At 43.1% G+C, this 13,788-nt stretch overlaps 1 protein-coding gene and 1 long non-coding RNA gene across 2 annotated transcripts in view; one reads left to right on the top strand and one right to left on the bottom strand.

Moving 5' to 3' along the window:
* LOC116737876 overlaps positions 1–855 on the bottom strand; it is a 72,117-nt gene extending 71,262 nt beyond the window's left edge. Inside the window, exon 1 of the long non-coding RNA XR_004343170.1 lies at positions 423–855. This is a non-coding gene — a long non-coding RNA (uncharacterized LOC116737876). The remainder of the gene's footprint in view (positions 1–422) is intronic.
* A 174-nt stretch (positions 856–1,029) lies between these two features.
* RAB2A (RAB2A, member RAS oncogene family) overlaps positions 1,030–13,788 on the top strand; it is an 86,298-nt gene continuing 73,539 nt past the window's right edge. The window contains exon 1 of the mRNA XM_030304362.1: positions 1,030–1,318. Coding sequence (XP_030160222.1) covers positions 1,273–1,318 — 46 coding nt within the window. The 5' untranslated portion in view covers positions 1,030–1,272. The remainder of the gene's footprint in view (positions 1,319–13,788) is intronic.

Genomic DNA, 13,788 nt, shown 5'->3' with positions numbered 1-13,788 from the left:
AAGCCCAGCATCTGGCTCTGCGCTGACAAGTGTGGAATCCGCTGGGGATTCTCTCTCTGTCCCTCTCCCATTCGTGCACGCTCTCTCTCAAAATACACTTCTTAAAAAACCTATTTTTTCAATAGGTAATTCAGAACACTGCAAAAAAGTTCAAACTGCACATGTAAAATTCAGAGAAAAGTAACTCCTCCATTCCCATCCGTCCTCCCCTTGGAACCAGTTGTGTTTCCTCTCAGTGTGACTACCCACATACGGGTATTTCAGTGTTTTCTTGCCTTTTTATTTTTTTTAACACAATGGTGGAAATATACGCGTTATCTATAAAACAATAAAATACAATTTATAAATATACGGACGTATTTAGCATATAATTGTTACACTAAATATCTTCTATATAAATACTACACAGAATATAAACATACATGTATACACCGATTTCTGTGTTTTTGCTTGTCAGGCTTTGTTCTAAGAGCCGTAATATTCCACCATAGGGGCATACCATAATTTTCTTCACATTCTCTAATTTACAAAAAATTCCACTTTCACTGTCAGGCCCCCGACCCCCAGACGGAAATACCGTCGCCCTTCCACCCACCCCGGCGGCTCCCGCGTTCTCAAAACACCTTTCCACAGGCCCAAAGCCGGGCCCGGCACGGAACGCGACCTCCGCCTTCCCACAACGTGCCCCGTGCCCCCACCGCAGGGCGGAAGGACGCGGCGCCCATGCGCGTCGCGGCGACGGAACCGAACCTTCCACTTCCCTCCCCTCCCCCTGGGTCTCCCGGCCGCCGGGGTCGCCCGCTCAAACGTGCCTGAACGACCGGCGCCCGGCCTCCCCCGGCTCGGGGCGGACCGGGAAGACGGGCGCGGCCGGCTCGGCGCTGGGCGGGGCTCCGGCGGGGCGGGGCGGGGCTCTGGCTGGGCGGGGCTCCGGCCGGCGGGGCGCGGCCGGCGTGCGGGGCTCCTCCTCTTTCCTCCGGCGGCGCCGGCGGCCGCAGCACTTCCGGGTCGACGCGGAGGCGGGGCGGAGGCGCCGCGGCGGCTGTTATTGTTCGAGGGAGCTCGGTCGGGTGCTGTCTCAATCGGCTCTGCGAGTGTCAGTTTGTCCGGCTTCCTCTCGGCCCCTCACTCCCGGCGGCTGACGGTGACGGCTGCGGCGGGCGGGGCCTGGCGTTTCGAGGCCGAGCGGCGCCGGGGTGAGGGGCGCGGAGGAGGAGGAGGAGCAGTAGCAGGAGGAGGAGCCGTGTGCCCTGGCACCGAGCGGCCGCGGCCATGGCGTACGCCTATCTCTTCAAGTACATCATCATCGGCGACACAGGTGAGGGCCTGGGGCGCGGCCGGGCGGGTGTCGGCGGCCTCCGGGCCCGGGCTCAGGGGTAAACGGCGTCTGGCAGCGGCGCGGGCGCCAACGCCGCCCGGCGCCTCCCTCCCGGCCGCGCCGCTCCATTTCCGCAGTGCTGGAGCTGGTGACGTGGGCACTGCGAGCGGCCGCGGCCTGGCCAGGCCCGGGCCGCGGCCCCCGCCCCGGGCTGCCCTGCAGTCGGGGGCCTCGGCAGCCGTTTGCGACTCAAGATCTGGGAACGGGCCCAGCCGAGGGCCGCCAGGGCCTGACTTAGATGATTGCACTCTTTCGCCGCCCCTCACCTTGGGCCTCTTCGCCGCCCTCGGGAGAGAAAAAGGGAGGCAGAGGAGGTGATGGGAGGAGGGTCTTGGGTTTCCTGATCGGTCCCACCTTCTTCAGCCTACATGCATCTGTCAGGGGCTGGACAAACTGCTCGTGCTGTGGGACAGCCAGCTGAGAAAGAGAGAACAGAACATTGTTTTAAAATTTGTTTTTTTTTTTAACACTCTCAAATCCCAAGTCAGAGTAAGTCACGTTCCATTACCTGGGCGGCTGGGGAATCCCTTTCGAGGTCATTAAAGCGTGAAAGTTCTGTCGACTTTTGCCACGTGTAAACTGGGGTTATCTGATAGTGATGCAAGGCCGTTCAGTGCTCTGGGTGTGTGCTCGCGTGCGTGTGCCTGTGTGTGTCAGGGACACTGATTTCTTGGGTATATCAGGGGCAGGGTCACGACTGCCAATTTTCAGATGACCTGATGTACATTTGAAGCAGAAAGAAATTCAGCTATTTTCACTTGAAACAACCTCCGAGTATATTTCACAGACAAATAAACTCATAAAATATTTTTTAATCCTTGTGATTTTGGCATTACTTTGAATCTAATAATAAAACCAAGGCTTGTTCAGGTGTTATAACTATTTATATACCAGAGTCTGATTTCAGTGAGGACTCTTGCACAACTTTGGGCCCTTTGCACAACTTTGGAAATGTAAGCAGCAGTTTGTGGTTGCACTAGTGATGTAGCAAATTCACTTAGACAAGAAGCATGTTGATTGTGGCCTAAAAGAAAAACTTGGCTGCTGTAAATACTCCTTTTTAGCAAGATCTTTTGATATGTGTCTGTATGGAGTCTGGATGGTTTTCTGTGTAAAGTCCTGGGTACAGCAGTGTTTTGCAAATGCTCAGTAGCAAGTTTACATACTTTTAAAAAGCTGTCGCGTATTTTGAAGGAGAAGTAATTGGGTCCAACACCTATTGATTGGAAAATTTTTATTTAGGCTGTAAACCCAAGTTGGAGAGGAAGTAACTATATGAATGCGAGAAGTAGAAAGAAGAGTGATTATGGACATTTAGCATATTAGCAAATTAGCCTTTGCAGGTTGCCTTCCTTCAGCTTATTTATTGAGCATCTACTGTGCGTGGGGTGTTGTGCTGGGAGTCGTGGAGCTGCGCAGATTAGCAAGCTGGTGCTCTGTGCTCTTGGAATTGCCCTCATTCAAAAACAACCCCAGGCGGTTTAAAGGGAAGACATTCCTTTCTTGACTTTTGCCATCGTCCTCACCGACTTCAGGCCCTGAATACCTGACTCTGGAGTATGCAGCAGTACTTTCTCCCCATTCCAGTCTCCGTAGTTTGCTGTCAGGTCAATATTCCCGAACCCTGGCTGTTAGGGGAGACTGTTGTCTGCTCACATTCTTTAGTTGACCTTCCAGGAACTCCACATTTTAGCCTCCCTTTACTTTGCTAGCCTTCTTTCCCACTATTCTTACCTTCTGCCAGTGAGGCCCAGTGGATGATTTCTGTGCTCTTTCCTGGTTCCTACTGCTCCCTCTGCTTGGAGTGCCTTCTGTGTGGAAATTCCATCAGTCCTTCAAAGTCTAACCCAGGTCTCCCATAATGCTTTCACATATATTAAGCTCTTTTGATGTCTCAGGTTTTTTCTGGTATCCTGGCTGGCAATGACTTCTACTCCTTATCTGGATGTGTCACACTTCATATTTTTCTGATATTAATGCCAGACTGTTTCGTAGATGCTTCAGTAGTCATCTGTATTTGATTATGTACTTCTAGAGGGCAGAGAAGATGTTTAGTATAGCTTTGCATTTCAGGAAGAGCCTAGTGGAAGGAAGGCCCTGTACATTTCGTTAAATTCGGGAAAGAATAGCCAGACAGGCCGCTAGGTTCATGTTAATACACATTAGTAACTCGACTGCAGGGTGTTTTTTTTGCCCGATTTTGCCCCCTTTTTAATTGATTTTGGCCGAAATCCTTTACTATGTTTCCTTAATTCAAAATATGTGCATGGTTATAAAATACATTTAATGTGGCCCTTCCCACAAGAAAGATGATGTTAAATCAGTAGTGTGATATCTATCCTGATTTTTATATAAGTTGTAGTCTGAAAAATACATATCTTAGAATGAAGGAAATCGCTACTTTTCCTGTTTTTCACTTTCCCTAGTTTGTGATAAATGGTCATTTTTAGCCTTTCCTTCTCTCGGTAATGAGATAAAATGAGGACAAATGTGAAAGTACCATGCACATTTTGTCTTTCAGAAGTCCCTTTTCATAGAAGAGATTTTTTTATAACTTTTTACGTGATGATGATACTGTTGAAATTGTTTTCTTACTCTGTGGCCAAATGCAGTTAAAATAGAGCTTTAAAATTTTTCATTGGCAGTGTCTTGTTCCTGAAAAGTCATTTAGGAAAATGTGTCATTTAAATCTAGGTATACGGTGGAAATTGGGTTTTAACAAGCCTGGCCTGATAGCATAATCAGATAATTACCAAATGTGGAAAAAGAAAAAAATTATAATAAAGCTTTAATTGTTGCTCCTAAAATGCTGGCAGCTGCCTACCTTTTTAACCTCATCACTAACCCACCCCTTCCATGCCACTCAACTAGGCACACAAAGCACAAACCCAGTTGTGTTCTATCTGAAATACCTTCCCGTACCCCCAAAAAGATGAAAAGAAAGGTTAGGTCACAGCTTTTCCACCTGACCCATTCTTACTCATCCGTTCTTCTAAGATTGTTAACAAACCCCATTGCTCCCTATTGCGTCATACTCTTCCCCTGCACTCTTCCTTCATCGTTTGTTCCCCCTGCTCCCCACTCCCATGTGCTTTTTTTGTTTTTCCTTAAAATCTTTTTAAGGACAGGTGCTATATAAGAAAGTAAATAAGAGCAGCCTGGTTGCACATTATCAGTGTCATCTGAATGTATTTTTTAAATTGAGATATAATTGACCTACAACATTGTAGTAGTTTTAGGTGTAGAACATAATGATTTTGCTTATGTATATATTGCACAGTGATCACCACAGTAGGTATTATGAGAGAGAGAGAGTGTGCATGAGCCGGAGAGGGACAGAGGTGAAGAGAGAGAGAATCTTAAGCAGGCTCCACACCCAGCGTGGAGCCCGACGCGGGGCTCAATCCCACAACCGTGAGGTCATGACCTGAGCCGAAGTCAAGAGTTGGATGCTTAACCGACACCCGGCACCCTCACAGTTTAATAGCTTTAAGGAACAGTAATAAATTATACACCCATGCTAAAGAAATACAGATCGTCATCACCCACTGTTTCTATTCCCAGGCTTTCATTAGCTTCCTTGCCTTTCTTCACAGTTGTGTAGCTTGTGGATCTCTGTATTGTTTAGTTTTGCCTGTTTTTAGCTGTGTTAGTTTTATTAAATGAGAAAGCTGAAACATGTCTGAAACATACCTTTCAACATCATCTAGAAATTAGACAGTGTATTCTGGTCTACTTAAATTGTTGTTTTATACATGTTATTTGTAGTCTTTCAAGATTTTTGACGAGCCCTTTCCTTTTCTCTCCTAATTGGTTTGTTTGCTGCTTGCTTCCCCTAACTTTTATATTGCTACTGAGACTTTTTATTGAACCATAAAGGCCATAGTCCTCGTGTCCTCGCCTGGTGAACCTGTCACCGCCTCATCTCAAATAATGCCCCTCACTTCTTCCTCAGTGCTCTTGTCCCCTTCGTTCTGATTCTGTTCCTGCCCCTGGCTCCAACATGAAGTTAATTTTCTCCTTTATCTGCCCCACGGCTCCCTCTCCCTGGTTTTATCTCGCCGGTTCGCCGCCTCTTGCAGTAGCCAGTAATTTTGCTGGTTTTTTGAGCAGATCCTTACTTTGCCAGCTCAGCTGTTTTTCTCACTCTGGCCCAGCTGTGCTTGCTCCGTTTCGTTATTCTCTGCTCATCCTGGTCCATGAGGCTGTGTCCTTTGCTACGAAAGATGCAGCCACAGACTGACCTCTCTTGTCCCCCTTTCTAACTTTCTCCATGAAACTTTCCCATTTGATTTCATCAGCTTTGTTTATTTGCAAGTTTTACAATACATGCCAGCTACTCTTCACTTGGAAATAAAAGACACCTGACAGAAAGATGCTGGATTCCCTCTGCTATCATCCACATGTGGTCACTCCCATTTTAATTCCTGCAGTATTTCTCAACTCAAACAACTTGGGTCTTATCCTTGGACATGCTGTTTTAGAAGATCTGCAGTGAGTCCCAGACATACATACATTTATTTGTTTGAGAGAGAGAGAGCACAAGCGGGGGGGGGGGGGCGTGCAGAGGGAGAGAGAGCAGTGCAGAGCCCAACGTGTGGCTCGATTCCACCACCCTGGATCCCACGACCTCACCTGAAATCAAGAGTTGGATGGACATGCAACCGACTGAGCCACCCAGGTGCCCCTGGATATCTATATGTTTGTTTGTTTATTTATTTATTTTCATTTTATTTTATTTTATTTTATTTATTTTTTTTTTCAACGTTTATTTATTTTTGGGACAGAGAGAGACAGAGCATGAACGGGGGAGGGGCAGAGAGAGAGGGAGACACAGAATCGGAAACAGGCTCCAGGCTCCGAGCCATCAGCCCAGAGCCCGACGCGGGGCTCGAACTCATGGACCGCGAGATCATGACCTGGCTGAAGTCGGACGCTTAACCGACTGCGCCACCCAGGCGCCCCTATTTTTTTTTTTTAATTTACATCCAAATTAGCTTATAGTGCAACAATGATTTCAGGAATTAGATTCCTTAGTGCCCCTTACCCATTTATCCCATCCTCCCTCCCACAACCCCTACAGCAACCTCAGTTTGTTCTCCATATTTATGAGTCTCTTCTGTTTTGTCCCCCTCCCTGTTTTTATATTATTTTTGTTTCCCTTTCCTTATGTTCATCTGTTTTGTCTCTTAAAGTCCTCGTATGAGCGAAGTCATATTTGTCTTTCTCTAATTTCACTTAGCATAATACCCTCCAGTTCCATCCACGTAGTTGCAAATGGCAAGATTTCATTTTTGATTGCCGAGTAATACTCCATTGTGTGTGTGTGTGTGTGTGTGTGTATGTGTATACATACATATATATATATGTATGTATACACACCACATCTTCTTTATCCATTCATCCATCGATGGACATCTGGGCTGTTTCCTTACTTTGGCTGTTGTTGATAGTGCTGCTATAAACATGGGGGTGCATGTGTCCCTTCGAAACAGCACACTTGTATCCCTTGGATAAATGCGTAGTAGTGCAATTGCTGGGTCGTAGGGTAGTTCTAGTTTTAGTTTTTTGAGGAACCTCCATACTGTTTTCCAGAGTGGCTGCACCAGCTTGCATTCCCAGACATCTATACATCTATATTTTTTAAAAGGGCTGTTTTTTAGTGGTCGTTCTGTGACATTCCTCTGCAAGTCTGTCATGAGCCTTTTGTGTCTGTTTTTCTAGAATTTATTCTCTTTTTTGATTATCAGATTTTTTGCTTTCTGGAATTTTAAGTTAATCCCTAAGGTATATCCAGGCTGAATTTATATGGAATTCTTCATCGCATTAGTTTTTGGCACTATGTAGTAGATTCTCATGAGCAATTCTTCACACTTTTTATAGTTTGTATACAATATCAAAAGCTTTCATTTTCTATTCTGTCAGGAGATACAGGAGGTTACCATTTTGTAAATGAAAAAAACTGAGCTGCATCGTTTGGGGCAAGTTGTTTATGTATTTCTTCCCATGCCTCCACCTCTTAGAAGTTTTTAGTCTTCGTAATTGCGGTGTAGCTCTTTAAGTTCCTCCCAGTTTGCTCTCCCAAGCATTCCTGTTTTCAGGTATAGCTGACAGTTACTGTGTTTCCAGTCAAATCTGAGGAAGTAAGGAAGAAGATGAATACGGATGGATGCATGCTGCAGGCACAAGACAGTGCCTGGCACAGAACATCATGAATGTGTGCTAGGTAGCCTCTACTGGGTTGGCTACATGCCTTGGACAATTTATTTTGGTTTCAAAAAGGATTTAAGGGCATTTGTATTAAAATTTGGGGCGGTTTTATTAATTCAAATGGGAGAGAGAAGGGACATTAGTTTTGTGTTGCTACCATAACAAACCAGCACACATTAAAGCAGCTCAGAGAACACAAATTTATCTTCCACTTCTAAAGTTCTGCAGAAGTTCACGTGCGTGTCAGCATAGGTCGGAAGTCTGATGTGTTTCTCGCCAGGCTGACATCAAGGTTTCAGCAGGGCTGGCTTCCCTTCTTGAGGGTCTTGCTCCTTCAGGTTGTTGGTGGAGTATCCTTTCTTGCAGCTGTGGGCCTGAGATCTCCATACTCTTGCTGGCTGTCTGAGGGCCGCTCCCGGCTTCTAGAGCCCACCACCTACCCACATTCCTGGGCCCCTCACCCCCTCCCTCCATCTTCAAGCCCAGCAACAGCAGGCCTCCTCCTTCCAGGGTTGCGACTTTCTGACTCTTCCTGGGTCATCCCATCTCTGCTGTGACCGAAGCCCATGAAGGTTCTCTGCCTGTAAAATCTTGTGTGGTTAGATTGGATCCATCTGGATAATCCAGGATAATCCCATCTCAAAGTCTGTAGTTTTAATCACATCTGCAAAGTGCCCTTTGCCACTAGAGTAACATATTCACTCTCAGTTTCTAGGGATTAGGGTGTACATTTCTTTATGTGTGGGGAGTGGCCTTATTCTATGGCCTACCATAGAGGGCTAAGGAGAAAATTAAATTGAAGTCAAAAGCACCATTAATACTTGATTTTGTATACACCTTTTGAAGTGGGCACGTATTAAGCAGTGCAAAGAGAGAACCCTTCTCGTTTATGTTAATGATAGTATGCATTACTTTTTATAAAAGTAGATATACATATGTTGATTTATTTCTGATAGTGGGTCTTGAAAGGCATTGTTCCTCTGATTCCTCTTTAAAAGACCACAGTGTGATGGGAAGAATGTAAATATACAATCAGTATATTTACACATATGAGGCTTTTTCTAACATAACTCATTGAATCTGAGCAGTAATATCCATGATGAAGGCTCCATTTTACAGGTGAGGAAAGGGAGACTAATTGTCCTATCACACGGCTAGTAACTGACTAAGCTGGAATTTGGAATTCGAACCCAGGTCTTTCTGACTCCAGAGTCTGTGCTCTTTCATATCATACGTATTTCTTGATTCCCACAAATGACCTCTATCAGACTTCTTTTGTTGGCTTACCAACTTCTGGGTTTATTGAGTTGCTGTGGGAGCACATAGTCCCTCGGTCCCCTTTACTAGACCAGATGCCACCTCCGCTCGTACAAAACAGGGAGAAAAGGTAAAACAACCATAAAATCCTATATGAAACAAGAATAAAATCCCATCTGTGCTCCTTACCAGCTGTATGAGCTTGGGCTACATCCTTAATCTACCTTGGTGTCCTCATCTAGAAAATGGAATGAATAAATAATATATATAATACTGACTTGAGTAAGAAATAGTTACTATCTCATCTTTTTATTCTGCTCTCTGAATGTTACCATAATTTCCCCATGTGCATTGAAAAAGTATCACAAACTTGGCCAGTGCTGTGTAGCGTTTGAGTAATGCTGGCATAGCAAAAATAATTGTCTTCCATGTACCCTAGTATGTTGGTCTTTTTCTCCCCCAAATCCCTGCTTAGCTTGCTAGTTTGTGGCCAGCTGATAACTTCGAGGAGTCTACCACCCTTGACTTGAATTGTTTCTTTCCTAACCTATGTTGGTGTTTTCTTGCGCTTAGTATGTTTGTTTGCATGTGTACAGACATTTTCTTATGGAAAGTTCCTTACTTTATCAGCATTGTTTTAACAAGATCCAAAATTGTTTATCAAGATTTATTTTATTCCAGACACCTGTGTTTTTAGCAGCTTTGCTTAATCTAGTCTACATGACCATTCAAGTCCAGTAATGACTTAGGAAGACTCTATAGAGTTTTGTTCTGGAAGGACCTGTTTGATTATAAGGAACAGAGACTTTCTCCAGCTAGCTCCAGAAAAGAAGTTTTGATAATAATTTAAAGAGTGCCCATAGGAATCTAAGAAAAACTGTAAACAAGTCTTAGAGAACAGGTCACTCAGAAATGTTTTCCTCTTATGGCTTCTCTTTCAATCCTTGAGATAATTAGGGATGTGTGTTTTTTGGTTTTTGGCTTTTTAAAAATAGTGTTTTTTTTTAAGTTTATTTATTTTGAGAGGGAGAGTGAGTGAACATGAGCAGGGGAGGGGCAGAGAGAGAATCCCAAGCAGGCTCCAGGCTCAGTGTGGAGCTCAGCACAGTGCTTGATCCCAGGACTGTGAGATCATGACCTGAGCCAAAATCAAGAGTCAGACACTTAACCGATTGAGCCACCCAGCTGCCCTCCCCCTTTTTACTCAAATTTATTTTATTTTGAGAGACAGAGTGCGAGCAGGAGAGAGAGAGAGAATCCCAAGCAGGCTCCGTCCATGCTGTCAGTGCAGAGCCCAACTGGATCCGATCTTAAGATTTGTAAGATCATGACCTGAGCTGAAATCAAGAGTCAGACGCTTAGCCAACTGAGCCACCCAGGCACCCCGACAATCTTTTTATTATCAATTTCTGACTTTATTTCATATAGGTAACAGCGTGTAGACTATGTGCGTTGATTTTTCAGTTTTTGAGGCCAATTTTGTAGCCAGGTACTTGGTCAGTGTGTATGCATATTCCGTGTGTGCTTGAAAAGTGTATTGTGTATGTTGTAGGTTCAGGGTTCCATACGTGTTCATTAGATCAGACTTGCTATTTGTATATTCTTAATAGTTTCTTGAGTCTTGAGGTAGATGTTAACATCTAGTATGAGAATGGATTTTTTTTTTTATGTTCTGTTAGATTGATTCCCTCCCCCCCCCGCCCCCCCAGCAAATTTCACCGCTAATTTGTAAGGTGTATATGGCTCAGGTCTTTACATCTCGCTGAAGAGTTAGTTATTCTTGGTCATTAAGTTACCCTCTACTTTTTTACGTGCTGTGGGGTGTTTGTTTTGTTTTGTTTACATACTGTTTATTTGGTAGTGTAATTTTCGGCACGCAAGTGTTTGATATTTTGGATATTATTTTTTCATTCATATTTGCCTAGTATGTACTTTTTTATCATTTTTCCTTTTTTCTTTGGAATCGGGGTTATTTTGTTATTTTGTTTAGGAAATAAATATTACAGATACAGTTGAAGCCCCTTGTATATCTTGTACCTCCCTTTGTACCTAGATATAACCACTCTCTTGAATTTAGTGTTTATTATTTCTAAGAAGGTTTCCAAATGATTATTACATATGTATATATGCATTTGTAAGCAGTGCACAATAGTTTATGTATTTTTTCAACTTTATGTTAATGGAATTTTAGTGTACTTGCTCAAATGTTTTTGTTCAGCATTATTTTGAGAGACTTGTCGGTATTAATGTATTTTGCTCTGTTTTGTTAGTATTGTTAGATTAGTTTAATTTTAATTATATTCTTTTGATTTAATTTTAAATATATTCTGTTGTTTGACTATACCACAATTTTCTCATTCTTTTCCCTTAAGGAAATTTTAGGCCAGCTTGTTTGTGGTGTTACAAAAGACAGTACACTGTGTGGATTATTTTTGTGTCTGCTTCCTTGAACACATATGCTGACATTCTGGAGATTTACCTTATGGTGGAATTGTGGGTGCAAGGCGTGCACATCTTCTGCTTTACCTGCAAATCTAAATCATTCTCCAGGATAGTTAACTCTCATTTTTGTTCTTTCAGCCCTACTAAGCTGTCTTTTTTTTTTAAGGCCTGTGTTTTTTATTTTTTATAAATTTTTTTTTTCAACGTTTATTTATTTTTGGGACAGAGAGAGACAGAGCATGAACGGGGGAGGGGCAGAGAGAGAGGGAGACACAGAAACGGAAACAGGCTCCAGGCTCTGAGCCGTCAGCCCAGAGCCCGACGCGGGGCTCGAACTCACGGACCGCGAGATCGTGACCTGGCTGAAGTCGGACGCTTAACCGACTGCGCCACCCAGGCGCCCCATGGCCTGTGTTTTTTATAAAGCCCATTGCTATATTATTTTAAAAAATTCTGAGAGGCTTTTACTAGGAGAATTTAATCGTTGATGGAATTTGAATTAATTTATACTATGAGGCCTCACTGTTGTTCAGTCGCATGGGCAGGGATCAAGGCGTAGATCACAGGCATGCCCATTTGCCATGGGCTTTTGGATAAGGCCAGCACTGTGTCCTGCCATGTCCCAGGGTGTCCCACATAGGAAGCAATACTGTGGTCACATTTTCCAAGCGTGTATAGTGTCACCTATTCCTTATACGACAATGTAGAAAGAGTCTAATGGAAAGAGCATACCTGCCACTAACTCCTATTTGTGCAAATGAACAATTAATTAAAACTCCTGAGTTTCTTGTTTGTAAAATGAGTATAGTACCTGCCGAGCGCACCCTATAGGCTTGTTCACCAATGCTGTAGGTTTTGGTTTTTGTTTTTTTTCAAACTTTATAGCTGTCTTTGAAATTCATGTGTCAGTAATTTGTTTCCTTTCATTTATTTAGTTTATATGTCAGTGTAAGTGGCGGATTCACGCTTGTTCTGCTGCCCCCAGGCCCCCCAGTGTTACTAATGTTGATGAATAGCTCCTCCTTCAGCATTTGTCGACCTTTAGCAATAATTACTATGCATCTAGGAGGCCAGGACAGTTGACCCTTGAGTAACATAAAGATTAGGGGCACCCCCCAACCCCCACTGTCAAATTCACAGGTAACTTTTGATTCCCCAGAAACTTAACTACAAATAGCGTACTGTTGACCAGAAGCCTCACCAATAATATAAACAGCCAATTAACACGTTTTTGTATGTTACATGTATTATACACTGTATTCCTATGATAAAGGAAGCTAAAGTAAAAATGTTATTAAGAAAACTATAAAGAGAGAATACATTTACAGTGCTATACTGTATTTATTGAAAAAAATCCATGTATGAGTGGACTCGCACAATTCAAACCCATGTTCAAGAGTTAATTGTACTGTTATTCTAAGTCCTCTGGTTATTTTAGCTTAGGCAGCACTCTTGAAAACTTTCCAAGAGCCTAGTATTTGTAATTACAATATCTTGAGTAGTGCGGGGGCTCCTCTGCTTACTTGTTACCTTGGTGAAGTTCAGACCTCTTCCACTTCAGTTTTCTCATCTAGAAAAAGACAGTAGGGATGCCTGGCTAATATCTATCCCACAGGATTTTTGTGTTTGAAGTAAGAAATGTGTGCAGGTATCTTGTAAGCTGCAAAGTACTTTATTAATAGTAATGCCTTACAAATAATTTTTCTTCTTCCTTTTTTTTAAGTTTTATTTATTTAAGTAATCTCTACACCCCAACCCCGAGATCAAGGGTCGTGCACTCCTCCAAATGAGCCAGCCAGGCACCCCTAGAGGTAATTTTTCGAATCTGTTGAGCATCGTAAAATTAAATTAGTGGAGGAGGTCTTGGCTATAGAAAAAGCTATTCGTTGTGGTTATTTCAAACTGTAATTACTCGAGTTGAGGGAAACAAGATCACATGTTAATCTGCAAAATGGCAGTTCCTTGATCCTGAAATTTTCTTTGGACTCCATAAAGGAAAGTCCTTTCCTGTGTCAGGTAGCCTCACAGGCCACTTGAGATTGAAACAGTATCAGGTAGGAGGTGCTCTTTTTCACCTTGGTTCAGGAAAGGGTTATTAAGGTCTATGGTTATCTTCCACCCCAATTTCTTTTACACTCATTCTTGGTATCTGAGATACCTCTTGAATGGGTTATCTTGATTTTGAACCCCTTCGGGCAGTTTTTTTTAGGTCTTCAGAAGTCTTCGCTATTAGTGAATCTGTCGATCAAAGAATATCTTTTTATCTTCTTGGGCAAAGTATCGTTAGTTCAGTTTTAACCATTTTGAAGGTCAAAGGAAAAGTACACATTTCCAAAATCACTCATGCGCAAAGCTTTACGTAACTTGATATAAAAATTAATAAGTAGGGAAATGAGTTATTATAAATTAAAGCAATAATAACTGTATACATGGTGAATTGATTCACCTGTTCTTTAAGTAAAGGTATTTGTTATCCTTGTTCAATATAACCTTTGGTATAA

This window comes from Lynx canadensis, chromosome F2 (genome assembly GCF_007474595.2).
Source record: "Lynx canadensis isolate LIC74 chromosome F2, mLynCan4.pri.v2, whole genome shotgun sequence".
NCBI classification, from domain to species: Eukaryota; Metazoa; Chordata; class Mammalia; order Carnivora; family Felidae; genus Lynx; species Lynx canadensis.
The sequence above is the reverse complement of the archived record's forward strand: the minus strand, read 5'-3'. Positions and strand labels throughout refer to the sequence as shown.